Source organism: Mirounga angustirostris, unplaced genomic scaffold, assembly GCF_029215605.1.
Source record: "Mirounga angustirostris isolate CCGP_5_RB_7025 unplaced genomic scaffold, mMirAng1.0.hap1 SCAF_11, whole genome shotgun sequence".
Classification (NCBI taxonomy): Eukaryota; Metazoa; Chordata; class Mammalia; order Carnivora; family Phocidae; genus Mirounga; species Mirounga angustirostris.
Window position 1 is genome coordinate 110,984,611 of NW_026991719.1, and position 20,127 is coordinate 111,004,737.

At 44.5% G+C, this 20,127-nt stretch overlaps 1 protein-coding gene and 1 non-coding gene across 11 annotated transcripts in view; one reads left to right on the forward strand and one right to left on the reverse strand.

Annotated features, from left to right (window-relative positions):
* Positions 1-20,127, reverse strand: part of ZNF75D (zinc finger protein 75D) — a 52,166-nt gene that overhangs the window by 19,848 nt on the left and 12,191 nt on the right. For 3 of the 10 annotated variants that reach the window (XM_064574596.1, XM_045882894.3, XM_045882885.3), the window contains exon 6: positions 18,838-19,780. The exons of 5 other annotated variants lie outside the window; for them this stretch is intronic. In XM_064574596.1, coding sequence (XP_064430666.1) covers positions 19,071-19,780 — 710 coding nt within the window. In that variant the 3' untranslated portion in view covers positions 18,838-19,070. Of the gene's footprint in view, positions 1-4,788; positions 7,131-8,484; positions 13,699-18,837; positions 19,781-20,127 lie in introns of those variants that run through there. 2 more of the 10 variants (XM_064574601.1, XM_054509323.2) reach the window with 2 other exon arrangements.
* On the forward strand, positions 6,495-6,601 carry LOC123851523 (U6 spliceosomal RNA). Its single transcript, XR_006792626.1, has one exon. It is a non-coding gene; the product is annotated as a U6 spliceosomal RNA (small nuclear RNA).

The window sequence follows — 20,127 nt, forward strand, 5'->3', positions numbered from 1 at the left end:
AAAATACCAACTCTCTCCCATCCTAATACCCTTCTCAGCCCACATGACTCAGGTGGGGCTCATATGCTTTCTTCCAACCTCAGAAGTGGACAAATGACCGAAGGCCTGACCAATCAAAATAGCTCTTTATCATCTTCACCCCTGCTCACTCTTTAGCCACAGGGACTGGGTTGGGGTTGGGCATGTAGCCCAACCCAAATGATAAAATGGCTTTTGCTGAAGCCATCAAGAAAGATGCTTAGCTCTTTTTTGTAAGGGTTAACCGAAAGGCTTATGTAGGCTGAGGGCTGCCAGTGGCCATCTTCCTACGATGGAGAGCTGCACAGGGTGGGGAACAGAGTCCTGGCAACACGGTATGAACCTGTGCATCCAGGAAAGCCTGAAAAAAATTCTACTCTTCTGACTTCTCAGTTACACAAGCCAGTAAACTCTTCCTCCTCTTTTTCTTTCTTTTTTTGCTTAAGTTAGTGGGAGTCCAACTTCTTGGACTGAAAACCCAGAGTTCTGATTTATACAAGGCCCATCACAGTAATCCAGACCAAAAATAGAATTAAAATAGGGCCAAAGCAGGGGACGCCTGGGTGGTTCAGCCAGTTAAGCATCTGCCTTAGGCTCAGGTCATGATCTTGGGGTCCTGGGATCGAGCCCCACATTGGGCTCTCTGCTCACTGGGGAGTCTGCTTCTCCCTCTCACTCTCCCTCTGTGCTCTCTCGCTCTCTCTCTCTCAAATAAATAATAAAAATCTTAATAAATAAGTAAATAAATAAAATAGGGCCAAAGTGGGATGAAGAGGGAAGAGACACAAGAAAAAAAATAAGGAGGCACAATTTATAGGATCTGGTGGTTGATTACATAGTGAGTGAGGAGAGGTAAGAGTCTTTTTTTTTTTTTTTAAGATTTTATTTATTTATTTGACAGAGAGAGAGACAGCGAGAGAGGGAACACAAGCAGGGGGAGTGGGAGAGGGAGAAGCAGGCTTCCCGCTGAGCAGGGAGCCCGATGTGGGGCTCGATCCCAGGACCCTGGGATCATGACCTGGGTCGAAGGCAGAGGCTTAACAACTGAGCCACCCAGGCGCCCCGAGGTAAGAGTCTTTGATGATGTCATGCTCTTTGGCTTGGAACGCTGTGTGGACAGTGGTGATGTCCAATGAGAAAGCGAATATAGGTGGCAAAACAGGTTTCAGAGGAAAAACAGCAAGTTCATTTTTGGGTATGTTTATGCAGATAAGGGTCAGAGACTTAGGGAAAGAGTCCAGACTTGGGTTCTAGCTTTAGGAGTGGTACATAGAGCTATCACTGTGGACATGTTCAGCCAGGGCAAATAAAGTGAGTGGAAAGATCACTTTCCAGTGAAAAGAGAGTGTCAAGGACAAAGCCCAAGTGGATGACTGTTCCATGACAGCGAGCAGAGAAAAAGGAGCCACAAAGGAGCCTGAGGAGAAGACACTGGGGAGGCTGTGTGAAAACCGGAGCATGTGCATCAAGAAGTCTGGCAGAAATTGAAGTGTGAGAGTTTCAAGAAGTTCTGAAGTTCTATTCAGTAGACTCAGTGTAATAAAAAAACAAGTGAGGGGCGCCTGGGGGGCTCAGTCGGTTAAGCATCTGCCTTCGGCTCAGGTCATGATCCCAGCGTCCTGAGTTCGAGTCCCGCGTTGGGCTCCTTGCTCAGCAGGGAGCCTGCTTCTCCCTCTGCCTGCCGCTCCCCCTGCTTGTGCTCAGCCTCTCTCTCTCTCTTTCTGACAAATAAATAAATAAAATCTTAAAAAAAAAAGATTATAGAACACTTGACTTCCCCCCCACCCCGCATCATCCCACCACAGTAACAGGGTCTAGAAGAATAGCAGTGGATTATTGGACTGTTATACCACAGTGAGAAGGGCTGCAAGGCCCAGCTTCTTATTTAAGGAGGATTTTTGAGAGACGGCCAAAGACAACAGGAGAGAGACAAACAAGGATGCTGGAGGAAATCGCAGCCTTGGCACGTACAGCTAGACAGCTAGAACAAGCACTGAATGAAGCCCAACTCCTAGGCAGATCAACATAAAACCTCACACCACAGGCCTATTTCCTTAGCTCCTATTATCCAGTATGTCGTTCTGGCTTTCAATAAAAAAAAGTAGAGCGTATGCTACAAGGCAATAATATACAGAGTCTGAAGAAACAAAGCAAACCTCAGATCAACATTCAGATAGGACACGGATTTTAGAATCATCAAACAGGGAATTTTAAATAACTGTGATTAATAATGTGAAGGGGCGGGGCGCCTGGGTGGCTCCGTCGTTAAGCGTCTGCCTTCGGCTCAGGTCATGATCCCAGGGTCCTGGGATCGAGCCCCGCATCGGGCTCCCTGCTCCGCGGGAAGCCTGCTTCTCCCTCTCCCACTCCCCCTGCTTGTGTTCCCTCTCTCACTGTGTCTCTCTCTGTCAAATAAATAAAATCTTTTTAAAAAAATAATGTGGGGGCGCCTGGGTGGCTCAGCCGTTAAGCGTCTGCCTTCGGCTCAGGTCATGATCCCAGGGTCCCAGGATCGAGTCCCGCATCGGGCTCCCTGCTCGGCGGGAAGCCTGCTTCTCCCTCTCCCTCTCCCCCTGCTTGTATTCCCTCTCTCGCTGTCTCTCTGTCAAATAAATAAATAAAGTCTTTAAAAATAATAATAATAATAATAATGTGAAGGGGCATAGTGGAAAAAAGAATGGGCGATGGGCAGGAACAGAGAGGTAGAATACCCTTAGAGTGACATCAGCAAAGATAGTAGAGTAGGGAATCTGAAGGGCCTGCCCCTTCACAGAAACACCAAAAAATGGGCAAAAACTGGTCAGAATTAGTCCGACTCTAGGAAATAAAGATTTATAGCAACCAATAAATGTTGAATAAACACAGAAGACTTAGGAGAGCTTTGTGAGCCTTACCTCGCCCGCCTCCCCTCCACGCCAACAGTCTTGAAGACAAGAACTGACCTTCCTCACATAGGGCGCTTGTTCTGGAGGGAGCAGAGGAGACCTTGTTCCCAAGGAACTGTATTCGTCTCCGTTTAGCTGTCTGGGGCTTCCCCGAGGACCGACGCAAGGGGCTTGCCTTTTCTCACCTAACTGCGAACTCTCGCGGTGAGAGAGCGGCTGGATAAAGGCGAAGAGAAAGAGAACCTTGAGAGCAGCAAGAAAGAAGGGACTCATTAGGTCAAAGGAAGCCTCAAAACGGTTCAGTCAGTTTCTCATAAGAAACCACAGAGGCGGGCGCCTGGGTGGCTCAGTCGGTTAAGCGACTGGTCATGATCCTGGAGTCCCGGGATCGAGTCCCGCATCGGGCTCCCTGCTCGGCGGGGAGTCTGCTTCTCCCTCTCCCGCTCCCCCTGCTTGTGTTCCCTCTCTCGCTGGGTCTTTCTCTGTCAAATAAATAAATAAAAGAAAAGAAAAGAAAGAAACCACAGAGGCCGTGGGGCACCTGGGTGGCTCGGTTGGTTAAGCGTCTGCCTTCGGCTCAGGTCATGATGCCGGGGTCCTGGGATCGAGCCCTGCATCGGGCTCCCTGCTCAGTCTGCTTCTCCCTCTCCCTCTCCCCATGCTCAGCCTGCTGCTCCCCCTACTTGTGCTCTCTATCCAATAAATAAATAAAATCTTAAAAAAAAAAAAAAAAGAAAGAAACCACAGAGTCTAAAAGGTGGTGGGATTGCCTATTTAAAGCGCTGGCAGAAAAAAAAAACCTGTCAATGTCAACCAAGAATTTGATATCTGGCAAATCTAGGTTTCCAAATGGGAAGAGAAATTAAGACATCCCCAGATAGACAAAAGCTGGGAGAATCTGTTGCTAGTAGACCTGCTTTACAGGAAATGCTACAGTTAGTCTCGCCGGCTACAAGGAAAGGATCCTAAGCATTAAATGGAAGTCATACAAAGAAATAAAGAACAGTAGTAAAGTAACAATACAAGTAACTATAAAGCTACTTGTAACATACTTCTGGTTTGTAATGTCTCTACCTCCCCCATATGACTTAAAATGCAAATGCATAAAACAATACTTATAAATCTACGTTAATGGAAATAATATATAGAAATGTAATTTGTCACAGTAACTACAAAAGTGGGGAGAGAGCTGTATAGGAGCAAAGCTTCTGTATACTACTGAGGCTATGTTGGTATTCATTCTAACTAGATCGTTCAAGTTTAAAATGTTCATTGTAGTCCCAGGGCAGATGCTTAGAAAATAACCTTAAAAATGAGAAAGCAATCAAAATGGTACCTGCAAAAAATCAATTATAAACAAGAGAAGGCAGTATTGGAGGAATTGAGGAACAAAAAGATATAAGATATACAGGGAACCATGATAAAAAGGCAGAAGGCCTTCCTTATCAGTACTGACTTTGTTTTTGTGGGTTTTTTTTTCAGTACTGACTTTAAATGTAAATGTATTAAACTCTCCAAAGGCAGAGATTAGTAGAATGGGCTTAAAAAACAAACCATGATCGGGGCGCCTGGGTGGCTCAGTCGGTTAAGCTGCTGCCTTCAGCTCAGGTCATGATCCCTGGGTCCTGGGGTCGAGCCCTACGTCCAGCTCCCTGCTCAGTGGAGAGCCTGCTTCTCCCTCTCTCTCTACCTGCCTCTCTGCCTACTTGTGCTTTCTCTCTGTGTCAAATAAATAAATAAAATCTTAAACAAACAAACCATGATCCTTCCATAATCTGTCTACAAGACTCTCATTTTAGACACAAAGACATAAATAGGTTTAAAGTGAAAGGATGGAAAAGATATTCCATGCAAACTGTAATCAAGAGACCTGAGGTGGCTATGCTAATATTAGACAAAATAGACTTTATTCAAAACATGTTACAAGAGGCAAAGAATGACATTACATATTGATAAAAGAGTCAATTTATCAAGAATTAAATATAACGATTATAGGCATATGCACACCTTACAAGAGAGTCCCAAAATATATGAAGCAATATTTGACAAAATCAAAGGGAGAAATAGTTTTACAACATCAAAAATTTCACTTCTCACCTTCAGTAACAGATAGAACACCCAGACAAATCAATAAGGAAACTGAGGATTTGAACAACACTATAAGTCAACTTGACGTAACATATATTCCATCCCAATTTTCATGTGCACATGGACTATTCTCAGGATAGACTATATGTTAGGTCACAAGTCTGTAGCACACTTTTTATCAGTTTTTTTTGTTGTTAAGTTGTAGGAGTTCCTTATATATTTTGGATGTTAACCCCTTATCAGATATATGGTTCACAAATATTTTCTCTCATACCATAGGTTGCCCTTTAACTCTGTTGTTTCCCTTGCTGTGCAGAAACTTTTTAGTTTGATATAGTCCCACTTGTCTATTTTGGCTTTTGTGCCCTGTGCTTTTAGTGTAATATTTATGAAATCATTGCCAAGACCAATGTTATGAAGCTTTCTCAATATATTTTCTTCTAGGAATTTTATTTTTAAGTCTTAAGTCCATTTTGAGTTGATTGTTGTGTAAGGTGTAAGATAAGGGTCTAATTTAATTATTTTGCATGTGGATATCCAGTTTTGCCAATACCACTTGTTGAAGAGACTATTACTTCCCCATAGTGAATTTATGGCACCCTCATCAAAAATCAGTTGACCATATATACATGGATTTATTTCCAGGCTTTCTATTCTGTTCCACTGGTCTATGTGTCTACTTTTATATCTGTACCATACCATTTTGATTACTGTAGCTTTGTAATATATTTTGAAATAAGGAAGAATTATGCCTCCAACTTTGTCCTTTTTTCTCAAGATTGACTTCGCTATTCATTGCCTTTTGTGGTCCCATATGAATTTCAGGATTGGTTTCTTCTATTTCTAGTTTTTAAAAAGTCAGTGGGATTTTGATAGGATTGCACTGCATCTGTAGATTGCTTTGGGAAATATGGACATTTGAACAATATTAAGTCTTCTGATCTATGAACATGGGGTGTCTTTCCATTTGTTTGGATTTTTAATTTCTTTCATCAGTGTTTTGTAGACAATGGGCTAAGAACTTGAACAGACATTTCTCCGAAAAAGACATAAAAATGGAACAACAGATATATGAAAAAATGCTCAAAATTACTAATCAGAGAAATGTAAATCAAAACCATAATGAGATAACCACATCACACCTGTCGGGATGGCTTTTTAAAAAAAAAAAGACAATGAGGGTTGGCAAAGATGTAAAGAAATCTGAACCTTTGTATACTGTTGGTGGGAATGCAAAATAGTGCAGTCGTTATGGAAAATAGTATGGAGGTTTCTCAAAAAATTAAAAATAGAATTACCATATGATCTAATAATCCCATTTCTGAGTATTTATCCACAATTACTGAAGTCAGGGTCTCGAAGAGGTACTAGCACTCCCATGTACACGGAAGCACTATTCACAACAGCCAAGATGTGGAAACAACCTAAATGTCCATTGACAGATGAATAAAGAAAATGTGGTATATACATGCAATGGAGTATTATTCAGCATTAAAAAGAAGGATGCTCATTTCAGCAGTACATGTACAAAAACTGGCCCTTCACAGAGAAGATGGGTGTGGCCCCTGCACAAGGATGGCATGCAAATTTGTGAACTGTTCCATATTTTTTAAAGAAACGCCACACAAAAAAGGAAATCCTGCAAAATGCGACAATATGGATGAACCTTGAGGACATTCTGCTAAATGAAATAAGGCAGTCACAGAAAGACAAATATATGAGGTATCTAAAATAGTCAAATTCATAGAGTCAGAGTAAAATGGTGGTTGGCTGAGGCTGGGGGACGGGGGAAACGGGGAGTATGCTAATCAATGAGCATAAAGTTTCAGTTAAGCAAGATGAGTAAGTTCTAGAGATCCACTGTACAACATTGTACATATATTCAACAACATTGTATTGTACACTTCACAATTCACAATTTTTAAGAGGGTAGATCTCGTATTCAGCATTTTACAAAAATTAAATTTAACTTAATTTGGGGCACCTGGGTGGCTCAGTCATTAAACGTCTGCCTTCGGCTCAGGTCATGATCCCAGGGTCCTGGGATGGAGCCCCACATTTGGGCTCCCTGCTCGGCAGGAAGCCTGCTTCTCCCTCTCCCTCTGTCTGCTGCTCCCCTTACTTGTGCTCTCTCTCTCTCTGTCAAATAAATAAATAAAATCTTTAAATAAATTTAACTTAATTTAAAAGCCCCCCCAAAAAAAGTCCCAATAAATTTTAACTGACTGAAATCACACAAAATATCTTCTCTGACCACAACAGAATGGAGCTGTAAGTCAAAACCAGAAGGAAAACTGGAAAATTAACAAATATGTGGAAATTAAACAACACACTCTTAAGAAGAGTCAAAGAAGAAACCAGAAAGGAAATGAAATGTATGAAATTAAATCACAACATAATGAAACTTATGAGATGTAGCAAAGGTGGTGCTCAGAAAGAACTTGAGAGGTGTAAATATATACATTAAAAAAGAAGAAATATCTTGGGGCGCCTGGGTGGCTCAGTCGTTAAGCGTCTGCCTTTGGCTCAGGTCATGATCCCAGGGTCCTGGGATCGAGCCCCGCATTGGGCTCCCTGCTCCGCGGGAAGCCTGCTTCTCCCTTCCCCACTCCCCCTGCTTGTGTTCCCTCTCTCACTGTGTCTCTCTCTGTCAAATAAATAAAATCTTTAAAAAAAAAAAAAAAAAGAAGAAATATCTCAAATCAGTAACCTGACATTACACTTTAAGAAACCAAAAAAAAAAGATCTAACTAAATACAAAGCTAGTAAAATGAAAGAAATAATAAAGATTAGAGTGGAGATAAAGAAAAGAGAGAACAGAAAAATACTACAGTGGGGCGCCTGGGTGGTTCAGTTGGTTAAGCGACTGCCTTCAGCTCAGGTCATGATCCCAGGGTCCTGGGATCGAGTCCCACATCGGGCTCCTGGCTCAGCAGAAAGCCTGCTTCTCCCTCTCCCACTCCCCCTGCTTGTGTTCCTGCTCTCGCTGTCTCTGTCTCTGTCAAATAAATAAATAAAATCTTTAAAAAAAAAAAAATACTACAGTGAATCAACAAAACAAAAAGGTAGCTCTTTGAAAAGACCAACAAAGTTGACATTTAGCCAAAGTAAGAAAAAAAGGGGAAAGACTCAAATCACTAAAATCAGAAATGAAAGTGGTGACCTTACTACATAAATATAAAGGATTATAAGCAAATACTAAGAATAACTGAACACCGGGGCGCCTGGGTGGCTCAGTCCTTAAGCGTCTGCCTTCGGCTCAGGTCATGATCCCAGGGTCCTGGGATCAAGCCCCGCATCGGGCTCCCTGCTCTGTGGGAAGCCTGCTTGTCCCTCTCCCACTCCCCCTGCTTGTATTCCCTCTCTTGCTGTGTCTCTCTCTGTCAAATAAATAAAATCTTAAAAAAAAAAAAAAAAAAAGAATAACTGAACACCAACAAATTAGGTAACCCAGATAAAATGGACAACACTGTACTGGAAGTTCTACCCAGAGCAATCAGATAAATGAAGAAACCAAAAAAATCCTCAAATCAGAATGGAAAACTGTAACTATATTCACAGATTTCATGATTTTACAGACAGAAAATCCTAAAGAACTCACACACAAACTACTAAAGCTAATAAAGAGATTCATCAAAGTTGCAGGATAAAAGAGCAACACGCAAAAATCAGTTGTATTTTTTTAAGATTTATTTATTCTAGGGGTGCCTGGGTGGCTCAGTCGGTTAAGCAGCTGACTCTTGGTTTCAGCCCGGGGCCATGATCTTGGGGTCCTGGGACTGGGCCCTGCATCAGGCTCTGAGATTAGCAGGAAGTCTGCTTGGGGATTCTCTCTCTCTCCCTCTCCCTCTGTGCCTACCCCCACTCATACTCTCTCTCTAAAATAAGTAAGTAAACCTTTAAAAATAAATAAATAAAATGGCAATACTACACAAAACAATCTACAAAATTCAATACAATCCCTATCAAACTTCCAATAGCCTTTTTTTTTTTTTAAGATTTTATTTATTTGACAGAGAGAGACACAGCGAGAGAGGGAACACAAGCAGGGGGAGTGGGAGAGGGAGAAGCGGGCTTTCCGCGGAGCAGGGAGCCTGATGTGGGGCTCGATCCCAGGACCCTGGGACCATGACCTGAGCCGAAGACAGAAGCTTAACGACTGAGCCACCCAGGCGCCCCTTCCAATAGCCTTTTATGCAGAAACAGAAAAGCCAACCCCAAAATTGAGATGAAATTGCAAGACAAGTCGAATAGCCAAAACCTTGAAAAAGAGGAACAATGTTGGAGGCCTCCTACTTTCTGATTTCAAAATTTATTATAATCAAAACAGTGTGGTACTGGCATAAGGATCTATACAGAGAAATTGAATAGAATTGTGAGTCCAGAAATAAGCCTATACATCTAGTCAGCTCATTTTTGACAAAAGTGCAAGATGATTCAGTGAAGAAAAACAGGCTCTTTACAAAATGATGCTGAGAGGGCGCCTGGGTGGCTCAGTTGGTTGAGCAACTGCCTTCGGCTCAGGTCATGATCCTGGAGTCCCAGGATCGAGTCCCGCATCGGGCTCCCTGCTCGGCAGGGAGTCTGCTTCTCCCTCTGACCCTTCCCCTCTCATGCTCTCTGTCTCCCATTCTCTCTCTCAGATAAATAAATAAAATCTTTAAAAAAAAAAAATGATGCTGAGACAAGTGGCTAGTCACATGCGAAAGTATGAAGCTGAACCCCCTACCTTACAATATATACAAAAATTAATTCAAAATGGACCAAAGACCTAAATGTTCAAAGAGCTAAAACTTTAAAATTCTGAGGAAAACAAAGGTCAAATCTTCATGACTTTGGATTTGGCAGTGATTTTTTTAGATATGACACCAAAAGTACAATCAACTAAAGGAAAAATAAATAACTTGGACTTCAGTAAAAGTAAAAACTTTCGTGCATCAAGAAAGAGATGCATTTCTCCAGAATGGGAGAAAATATTTGCATATCATATATGTAATAAGAGCCCATTATTCAGAATATATGAAGAACTATTACTATTCAACTACAAAAAGACAAACCACCCAATTAAAAAATGGGCAAAGGGCTCAAATAGACATTTGTTCAAAGAATATATACATACGGCCAATAAGCACATGAAAAGATACTCAACATTATTAGTCACTGGGGAAATGCAAGTAAAAACCACAAAACCTCACACCCACTAGTATGGCTATAATTAAAAACGAATGGAAATTAACAAGTCTTGGCAAAGATGTAGAGAAACTGGAATCCTTGTACTTTCTGGTGGGAATGTAAAATGGTACAGCTGCTGTGGAAAACCATGTGGAGGTTCCTCAAAAAGGTAAACATACAATTACCAACTGACCCAGGAATTCTACTCCTAGGTATACTGAAAGAATTGGGTTTTCAATTATTTTGAAAACTATTTCAATTATTTTGAAAACAGGTATCCAAACAAATACTTGCACATGAATTTTCATGCAGCGCTATTCACAAAGTCAAATGATGAAAATAAGCCAAATGTCCTTCAGTGGAAGAATGAATCAACAAAATATGGTATATCTATTCAGTGGAATATAATTCAGCCATAAAAAGGAATGAGGAACTGATACATGGACCTCCAATGCGGATGGACCTCAAAAAAAGTGTACAATTAAAGTGGCATTTAGTACCTTCACCATGTTGTGCATCCATCATACCTACTTTGAAAACATTCTCATTACCCCAAAGGAGACTTCCATCCTCCCCAGCCTCTGGCAACCGCTAATCTATTTTCTATCTCTATGGATTTACCTGTACTGAATATTTCATATAAATGGAACCATACAGTATGTGAGCTTTGGTGCCTGATTTCTTTTACTTAGCATATTATTTTTTGAGGTTCATCCACCTACATGTTGTAGCATGTGTCCATGTGACAATATTTCATTCCTTTTTTGTCTATATAATTATCCACTGCATATACCACATTTTGTTTAAGAAGAAAATTCCAGATGAATTTTAGATCTAAATGCATAAGGTAAAATAATATGACTTGTAAATGAAAACATAGGAAAATATCTTCATGACCTTGGCATAGGTGATAATTTCTGCAGCAAGACTCCAACAAAGCACTAATGATAAAGGAAAATACTGATGAATTGGAAGACATTACAACTGGGAACTTTTCTTCATTAGGGGACATCAAGTGAGTAAAACAGCAACTTGGGGAGTAGCAGAAGGTACCTGCAGTACATGCATCCAACAAAGGGCTCAAATTCAGAATCCAACAGATCAGTAAGAAAAAAGAACCCAGTAGATATACGGGCAAGAGACTTAACAGGCACTTGGCAAAAAAGTACATTCAAATACTCACTAATCACATATTAGACACATAAAAAGGTGCTCATCTTAATTGATCAAGGAAATAGAGATTAAAACCACAATCCTACTACTCATCAGGATGGCTGAAATGAAAGACAGCCAATTTCAAATGTTGACAAGGATAAGGAGCAACTGAAACCCTCACACACTGGTAGTGGGAATGGAGATTGGTACATTTTGAAAATATTTTGGCAGTATCTAAAGAAGGTGAACATATATAAACCCTATGACCCAACCATCCCACTCCTAGGGTGCTAATGGTCTTTTTCTTGATCTGGATGGTGGTTACAAGGATGTTCACTTAGATCACTGAGCTGGACACTTACTACTTGAGCATTTTTCCGTTTGTGTCATGCTTCAATAAGTTTCTTTTAAAGTACATATAAATTGGGGAAAAATGTCCTAAGACCAGGAGACTCTAAGTATCAATGCCTTTCTTTTGATTATTACAAGTATTAAATACTATTGATTAAACAACATAAATATATTATAAATTTGGGTACTTATAAGCAAAAATAAGTATTTATTGAAAATCCCACTCCTGGGGCGCCTGGGTGGCTCAGATGGTTAAGCGTCTGCCTTCGGCTCAGGTCATGATCCCAGGGTCCTGGGATCGAGTCCCGCATCGGGCTCTCTGCTGGGCAGGGAGCCTGCTTCTCCCTCTGCCTCTGCCTCTCTCTCTCTCTCTGATTCTCATGAATAAATAAATAAAAAACATTAAAAAAAAAAAAAGAAAATCCCACTCCTAATGATATAGATGACTTCCTTGAAATTAGTTCATATCATGAATAAATATTAGTTATTTCCAGAATGAGGCCTGGCTCATCACCAATTATATCCCTATTTCTCATTTTAAGAGATGACAGATCAATGGGCATGGACAGAATTTTGTTATAGTGGGGTCACCCCAAATTTTAAAATTTCCTTTAGAGTTATATGGCATAAATCAAGTACTGAGCCACCCCCAATTTCTTCCCAATGATCTAGCAGCTGATCAGTTGATTAATAAGTCCTTCTTCAATTCTGTCTAAAGGAAAACATGGGAAACTATTTGATATGCAGGATTCCCTGCCCAGTCATTCATCATTCAGTTTCCCAGCCAGGACATTTTAATGCCTCTTTGGCTCCTCAGACATGTAGAACTCTGGGGCAATGCACCATGGGAAGACCAGAGCAGGGAAGAGCGGTGAAAGGGTGGTGATAAAGGGGAGGGTGGGGATGGAGGGTTGGGTTTTCCTCACAACGGTTTTAGGAAGAACGTATGGAACTAAGGATTCAGAAATAGATTCCTGTAGGGGCGCCTGGGTGGCTCAGTCGTTTAAGCGTCTGCCTTCGGCTCAGGTCATGGTCCCAGGGTCCTGGGATCGAGCCCCACATCGGGCTCCCTGCTTGGCGGGAAGCCTGCTTCTCCCTCTCCCACTCCCCCTGCTTGTGTTCCCTCTCTCGCTGTGTCTCTGTCAAATAAATAAAATCTTTTTAGAAAAAATAGAAATAGATTCCTGTAAACTATCCATGCCCCCAGTCTCTCTTGGACGGTCCTGACGGACTCCTGCCAGGCACAAGTGAACCTTGGTCACTGAAGGACTCCTCAGAAGTGGCTCCTCAGGGGTGCCTGGGTGGCTCAGTCGGTTAAGTGGCTGCCTTTGGCTCAGGTCATGATCCCGGGGTCCTGGGATTGAGCCCTGCACCCGGCTCCCTGCTCAGCAGGAAGCCTGCTTCTCCCTCTCCCACTCCCCCTGCTTGTGTTCCCTCTCGCTGGATCTCTCTGCCAAATAAATAAATAAAATCTTTACCAAAAAAAAAAAGAGGCTCCTCAGACTGCATCTCCAAGAAGCCTCTCTGGGTCCTGAGCACCCAGGCCGCTGCTGACCTACAGGGGCTGGGGAGCTGCAGGCCACAGCGAGGGTGCAGGGCCTACCTTTCTGCACCAATTGCCAAGTTCACCTCTGGAGCACTGGATGCTTTTTGCCCCCACCCACCTCCAAAATGAGGAAGGAGTTAGGAGCCCTGAGAGAAAGGCCAATTTCCCTGGAGAGCACCAGGCCCCTGTGCTTCCCTATTGCATCATTTTGGGGCTGCTCGATGACCTCTGCCAAGGTCAGTTTTCAGTGAGGACAGCATGCTGGGTAGGCTGAGCTGCAAAAGGCTGGCAGGCGGACAGGAACATCGGAGGAGACACAGCATCAGGAAGGAGAAAAACCAGTTTGCAGAGATGCTTCCGAGGTGTTTCGGTCAGAGCCACTCCCAGAGGCCACCACCAGACCCCAGAGGTCTTGAATGCAGCCAGCGTGGGCCCAAGTCCAGAGAGCTGGAGGAGGGCCAGGCACACTGGCAGTCCCAGAGGCTGAAATAGACAGCAAGATCAGGGAGATGGGATGGAGGCCTCAAAACTCAGGAAACACCGACAGCCTTTATAGCCACACTTCGTTTTTGGTAGTGATTTGCCAGTTATAGGAGAGTAAAGTGCAGCTTAAGTTCACATTTAACCCTAAAGTGGCCAGCCCCACAGGTTCAGGGAGTTTATATTGACATCCAGCCCTGGGCCAGCCGTTGCCAGTTCCTGAGGTTCTAAGACCATCTCTGCACACAAGAGAAAGTACACGAGAGGTGTTCTCAGACAGCGGTTCTCAAAGGGGGAGTGCTGGAGCATCAGCATCACGTGGGAACTTGTCAGAAATGCCCATTTCCTGGCCCTACCCCAGGCCGACGGAGGTAGAAATTCTGGGGGTGAGGCCCAGCCATCGGTGTTTTAACAAAACCTGGGTTTTAAATGCTGTTCTAGGGGCGCCTGGGTGGCTCAGTCGTTAAGCATCTGCCTTTGGCTTGGGTCATGATCCCAGGGTCCTGGGATCGAGCCCCGCATTGGGCTCCCTGCTCGGCAGGAAGCCTGCTTCTCCCTCTCCCGCTCCCCCTGCTTGTGTTCCCTCTCTCACTGTCAAATAAATTTTAAAAATCTTTAAAAAAATAAAATAAAATAAATGCTGTTCTAAGAGGACAGTCAGTATGGAATGAGTTTGGGGAGCAAAAGGAGGAAGTGATGTGACATTAGAAGGAAGGATCTGGACAGGTCAGGAGGCCCTATTGGGGGCTAAAAACAAAGGCTAACCGAAGGCGTATTAACAGCGTGGCTCAGCATCGGGTCTGTGAGCTGGGGCACAGGAAACCCGAGTAGAGGCAGGACATAAAGGATGTGGGAGCTGGGGGCTGCTGGGAGCTTGAGTGAAGAGTGACTCGGTGAGCACGGTGTTGGAGGAAAATTCAGGAATATGTAGCGCAGAAGTAAGGAGGTGGGGTGTTCGGAGAGGCTGCCTCTCAGGGGCCGTGCCCCCCACGCCCAGCTCTTCCCGTGACTCTCCTACAAGTCCCGGACCCCTCTGGGCGGGAGAATGGGTAGAAGGGAGATGGCTTCCTGGTCCTAGTCTATGTACAGGGACAAGATGTACTTTTGGAGGACTGGTACCCCCTGTTAACAGGGCAGCTCTTTTGTAAAGAGCTCAGACGTGGAACCTCCCACCTGAGGGGTTATCTTGAGAGAACAGGGTTTGGAGTCCGCCAAGAACAGAGCAGACCATGGCTCAGAAGGGATTTCCTCACCCTGTGGGCGACAGCCAAGAGGCTGACGAATGACACTTCCCGAGAAGCCACTGCCAGGAGCTGAACGTATCCTGTCTGGAGAGAGAGGCCTGGGGCTGGGGAGACTACTTCAGTCCCTCCCTCTGCCACAAGGCCCTGGGCAGAGAAACCCCGAGCTCCAGTTGCCTCTTCTGTAACATAAGGAGCGAGGTCTCCTCGGCTTCCAAGGGCCCTTCAGTGTCCCGGTGTACTATGAGACTGGAGGGAGTAGGGGATAGAGCCCCAAGCGACCGCAGCAGTCACTGCGGAGGGACCCGAACAGGCTCCTGGGTAGCTGCCGTGCCCCGGTTTGCTGGCAGAGAGAAGGTCAAGACCTGGGTCCTGCACGAATGGGCCTGGACCCAGACGTGCCCCTGTGCCTCGGCCCCAGCAAGTGGTGGCGCTGTGCTCTCTGAGCCGGGGACAGGAGCACCGACACTGGGATAGCAACTCACAGGCCTCACACGGGCCTCAGGCCAGACTTTGTCTCCGCAGTCCCGTCTCTGCCCGTGGGATCTGAACTGGGAGCCTTTGGCCTCTCGGCTCTGCCCCTTGGATGACTCATCAGCCTGCTCGTCCCAACTCCGAGCATTTGTGTGCTGTCTTCCCGTCGCGTCCTCAGAAAGGCAGCGGAGCCGAGGCCTCTTAGCCTTATGCTGGGGAGGTGGCGGGCGATGTAAAGCAGGACATCGCTCTCCTTTATTCCGTTCGGCCATTTCTTTCCCTAGTGCCCGTTGTCTCTCCTTTTTCTGAGACAGTCAGGCCTGACATGATGGTCAGGATGCTTGGGGAACGGGGGGCCCTGGGAAGCTATGTCAGAGGGCTGAAAGGTAAGAATGGGTACTGATAGGTCAGCCAGGAGCCCCAAGTTCGAAATCCTGTCGCACAACTGCAGGGACGAGAATGTCCTTTCTTCCTGGAGCCCTTGCATGCAAAGGGCAGCGGAGTCTGAATTCAGAACCAGAAGTCCTCAATTCTCTTCCTGTCTGCGCCCACTGACATCTAAAGGCCTTCCTGCTGCTTGCCCTAAATAACTGATCTCTACAATAGGCCCCAGGCCCCCTGGTTCTGACCTCTCCTGGGGATGCCAGTGTAGACGAGGACCTCCGAAATGAGCTTTCAGGCTAACAGGTGTGATAACAGGGGTTGGCAGCTTTACGAAAACGGAAGTGACCTTTTGCGGACTCATTTTCAGGAACTCTGCTGACTCTCGTAAGCAGGCAGTAACGGCCGGCTCCCCTGATGGAGTACTTCCTTCAGTTTTCGAGTCAGTCTCCTCTTCCTACATGCTACATGAACGAAGGTCCTTTCAATGATGGTATGACAGCAGCCGTCCAGGGTGGTACCGGACGCAGAGCCATGCAAAGAGAGTGCCCTCTGAAAGAAGTTGAATTTCCCCTTAATTCCAAGAGGACAGTCTCAGATAGTTCTAGAAGGGATGGTGGGGCAGTCAGTCTCCAAGCCTTCAGGATCCTTTCCTTCCGGGTCACTTCCTCCTCTGGGCTGAGCACTTGCATTCTTTGTAGTGGCCATTCTAGACTCCTCTTTCCTCTCCCACTAGTTTGAGGATGGACACATCTAATAGTGCAAATACTGTCCACAAAAAGTCCACCGCTCGCCATCACTTCCCCGCCACACTACAGGTATGTCAAGTTGGGGGCTTGTAGTCTATTTTGGTTGTTACTTGCAAGGGGTATATCTAGCTCAATGGGGGACATTAGCTTATTACTTCACACTGACTAGAGAGAAGTATCTCTAGAAAAGAATGGCATACCAGGCTACCCTTCTGATCACCACAAAGAGGCTTAAAAAAACAGCTGGGAATGATGGAAACACCATTAATTAAGGATACTCAACTTTTCTGCCTAATTAATTTTCTTTTTAAAATAACTAGCTGAGGGGCACCTAGGTGGCTCAGTTGGTTAAGCGACTGCCTTCGGCTCAGGTCATGATCCCAGGGTCCTGGCATCGAGCCCCACATCAGGCTCCCTGCTTGGCGGGAAGCCTGCTTCTCCCTCTCCCACTTCCCCTGCTTGTGTTCCCTCTCACGCTGTCTCTGTGTGTGTGTGTGTCAATTAAATAAATAAATAAAATCTTTAAAAAAAAATTTTTTTTAAATAACTAGCTGAGGGAAGCCTGGGTGGCTCAATCAGTTAAGCGTCTGCCTTCGGCTCAGGTCATGATCCCGGGGTCCTGGGATTGAGTCCCACATTAGGTTCCTTGATTGGCAGGAAGCCGGCTTCTCCCTCTCCCTGCCGCTCCCCCTGCTTGTGCACGCACGCTCTCTCTCTGGCAAATAAATAAATAAAATCTTTAAAAAAAACTAGCTGAAAGATGAAGGAAGAATGTTCCAAATGTTTATGGAACACCTACTGTGGCCCATCAGAGTGAGGCATGCTCACACCTCATTTGATCCTCACAGCAGCCAAGAGGATAGAATTATCATTTCCATTTTACAAACCTGAAAACAGGTGTAGAGGGGTCCCTTGATGGAAAAAATATCTGGAGATATCTATGCCAAAAAAGTGACTGCCATCTCTGGGTGCTTTAGTAACCATGGAGTTTTGTTTCATGTTTAATATGAAACAACATTCCATGTCATTAAAAAAGTTAAATTTTATGAAATAATAAATATATCGAAGCCTTGGCCAACATCTTAAACTAGGATGTGACATAGCTATAAATCCATGTCCTCCAACTTCCCTGCCCTGCCCTTGACATGACATTGCCTTCTCAGGAGATAATCCCTGAGGTCAATGGGGAAGGAAGAGAAAATACCAATATCACAAGACAGTTTCTGGGTGGCTCAGTCGGTTAAGCACGTCTGCCTTCCGCGCAGGTCATGATCCCAGGGTCCTGGGATCGAGCCCCGCATCGGGCTCCCTGCTCAGCAGAAAGCCTGCTTCTCCCTCTCCCGCTCCCCCTGTTTGTGTTCCCTCTCTCGCTGTGTCTCTCTCTGTGTCAAATAAATAAATAAAATCTTAAAAAAAAAAAAAAAAAAGACAGTTTCCATCTGACCTAGTTCTCACCGGGGCCATCCCACTAGGCCACGGGCCTGACTCTGCCCTGACACTTCTGGATGTTCCCTCCTGCTATCCAATGTGCGCTGAGGCCACAAGGCCACGGGGCTCACCTTGCCATTCTCAGTACATCCGTTTACAAAACTTCCAGACTTTCCTGCACAGCATCCCAAGTGTATGGGGTTGTGGCTGAACAGCCATAAAAATGGGCTTCCCTTTAGGCCCTAGAGCAGTGTGGCACCAATTTGAAAACGTCTAGTCCACATGGTGAAAAGTCAAAAAAAAAAAAAAGGCCATTTACCATGGCCCTGGGATTTCTACAGAGAGACAAATCTGTGGCTGAAGGCCCAGACTGCTTCCTTCATCATTTCACTCTATATACCTCAGTGTTGAGAGGATCAGCAGGAGAGACATCAAGTGCTTGCAAGGTCCCTAGGTCTGTGATGGCATTCAGGCCTTCGCTTGCTGCTTGGAACTCTTTGAAAGAAAACACTGTGGTAGCGGGCACTGAGGGGAACAGCCACTGGAATGGGGGCACTTCTCCCAGGGCAAACACTGAATGCTCTCTTCCTGCTGGAGAATAAAGTTCCCTCAGCCCTGGGCTTGGTTGTTCATGTCGATAGAATGATAGCCATAGAAACTCTCTCCAGCTTAGTAATTCTCTCTAAGCTCCCTTCAGAGGACCTGAATACTCTTATTTTCCATCTTTCTTGAGAAAGAATGAGAGTAGGATTCATGGCCATCATGTGTTTGCTGAGCACCTGATACTTGAAGAACCTAGATCACCGAGGGTGGGGAAGCTGAGTAACCAGACAGATATAGAGATAGATGGATGAATAGATAACTATAGATAGATGATAGCTACATTTCCACTTTTATTGATCAAGTACTCATTGTGTATCAGTCTTGTGCTAGGCACTGAAGATACAATGCTGAACAAGAGAGACAGCTTAGATTCCTTTCTGTGAAGTAGGACACGAACCCCTCCCAAATTTCCTGTGGGTGACAAATTCCTATCATTGGTGCCTCAGAGTTTTATACTCTTTCGTCACCTCTAGGGTCAAGATCCACATGGTGACTTTCTTCAGACTGGAGATACTGGACAGGACTCCCTTCTCCTGTGGAGTTTCTGGTGTCTAAGAAGGCTTGACCGCCTGCTGAAGTTTCTCCTGCATACGCTACAAGTATACGGCTGCTCACCTGTGTGGGTTCTCTGGTGCTTAATAAGGTGGGAGTTCTGAATGAATCTTTTTCCACATTCATAACATTTAAAGGGCTTCTCTCCTGTGTGAATTCTTAGGTGTGTGTGTAGATTTGTATTGTGACTGAAGCTTTTTCCACACCATGAGCATCTGTATGGTTTTATTCCTTGGTGTGCCATTAAGTGCTTATTAAGATCTGAACTCCATCTAAACCTCTTATCACATTGTTGACATTTATAGGGCTTCTCTTCAGTGTGAATTCTCTGGTGCTTAATAAGGTCAGAGCTAACTCTGAAGCTTTTCTCACATTCCTGACACTTAAAAGGTTTCTCTCCTGCATGGCCTTTCCCTTGAAGATCCTTATGTTTTGGAAGCTCTTGTTTACAAGTTGAAAGTTTCTTTCTTTTCCTCCCTAGAAAAGCTCGGTGCCGTCTCCGTACCCTGCGTGTACCACCATGATTTTCTTTGCCTGTTGTTTTCTGGGCAACTTTCATTCTGGCCTTTCTTAATACTTTGCATCCTGATGCTTGTATTTCTAATGCAGAAAGAGATATAGGTTGGTCATTTCCAGTGTCATTTTTGAGCTTTAACCCTGTTGGAACAAACAGAAGAGTCAGCCGTCTGTGTCCCAGAACAAGAAAACTATAGGAATGGAGAGAAAAATCAATGATGATTGCCTTTAAAAAACACAGAATAAGTGATTTCTGGTCCAATATGGACAAAAGGGCACGGATGCATTTCCTCCTGATCCTCCCTGCTGGGCACAACAAGCCAATGAAAGAATGCAAGCCACAACCAACAGAGAATTCCAAAACATGGTAAGAAGAATGCAAAATGGTTTGGGATGCCAGGCCTAGCAGAGTAACACAGCAGGGTGTCCTACATCCCCAGAGCCGCCAGGAGAAGGCAACCCGAGCTAGCATCTTCCAACCCTCAACC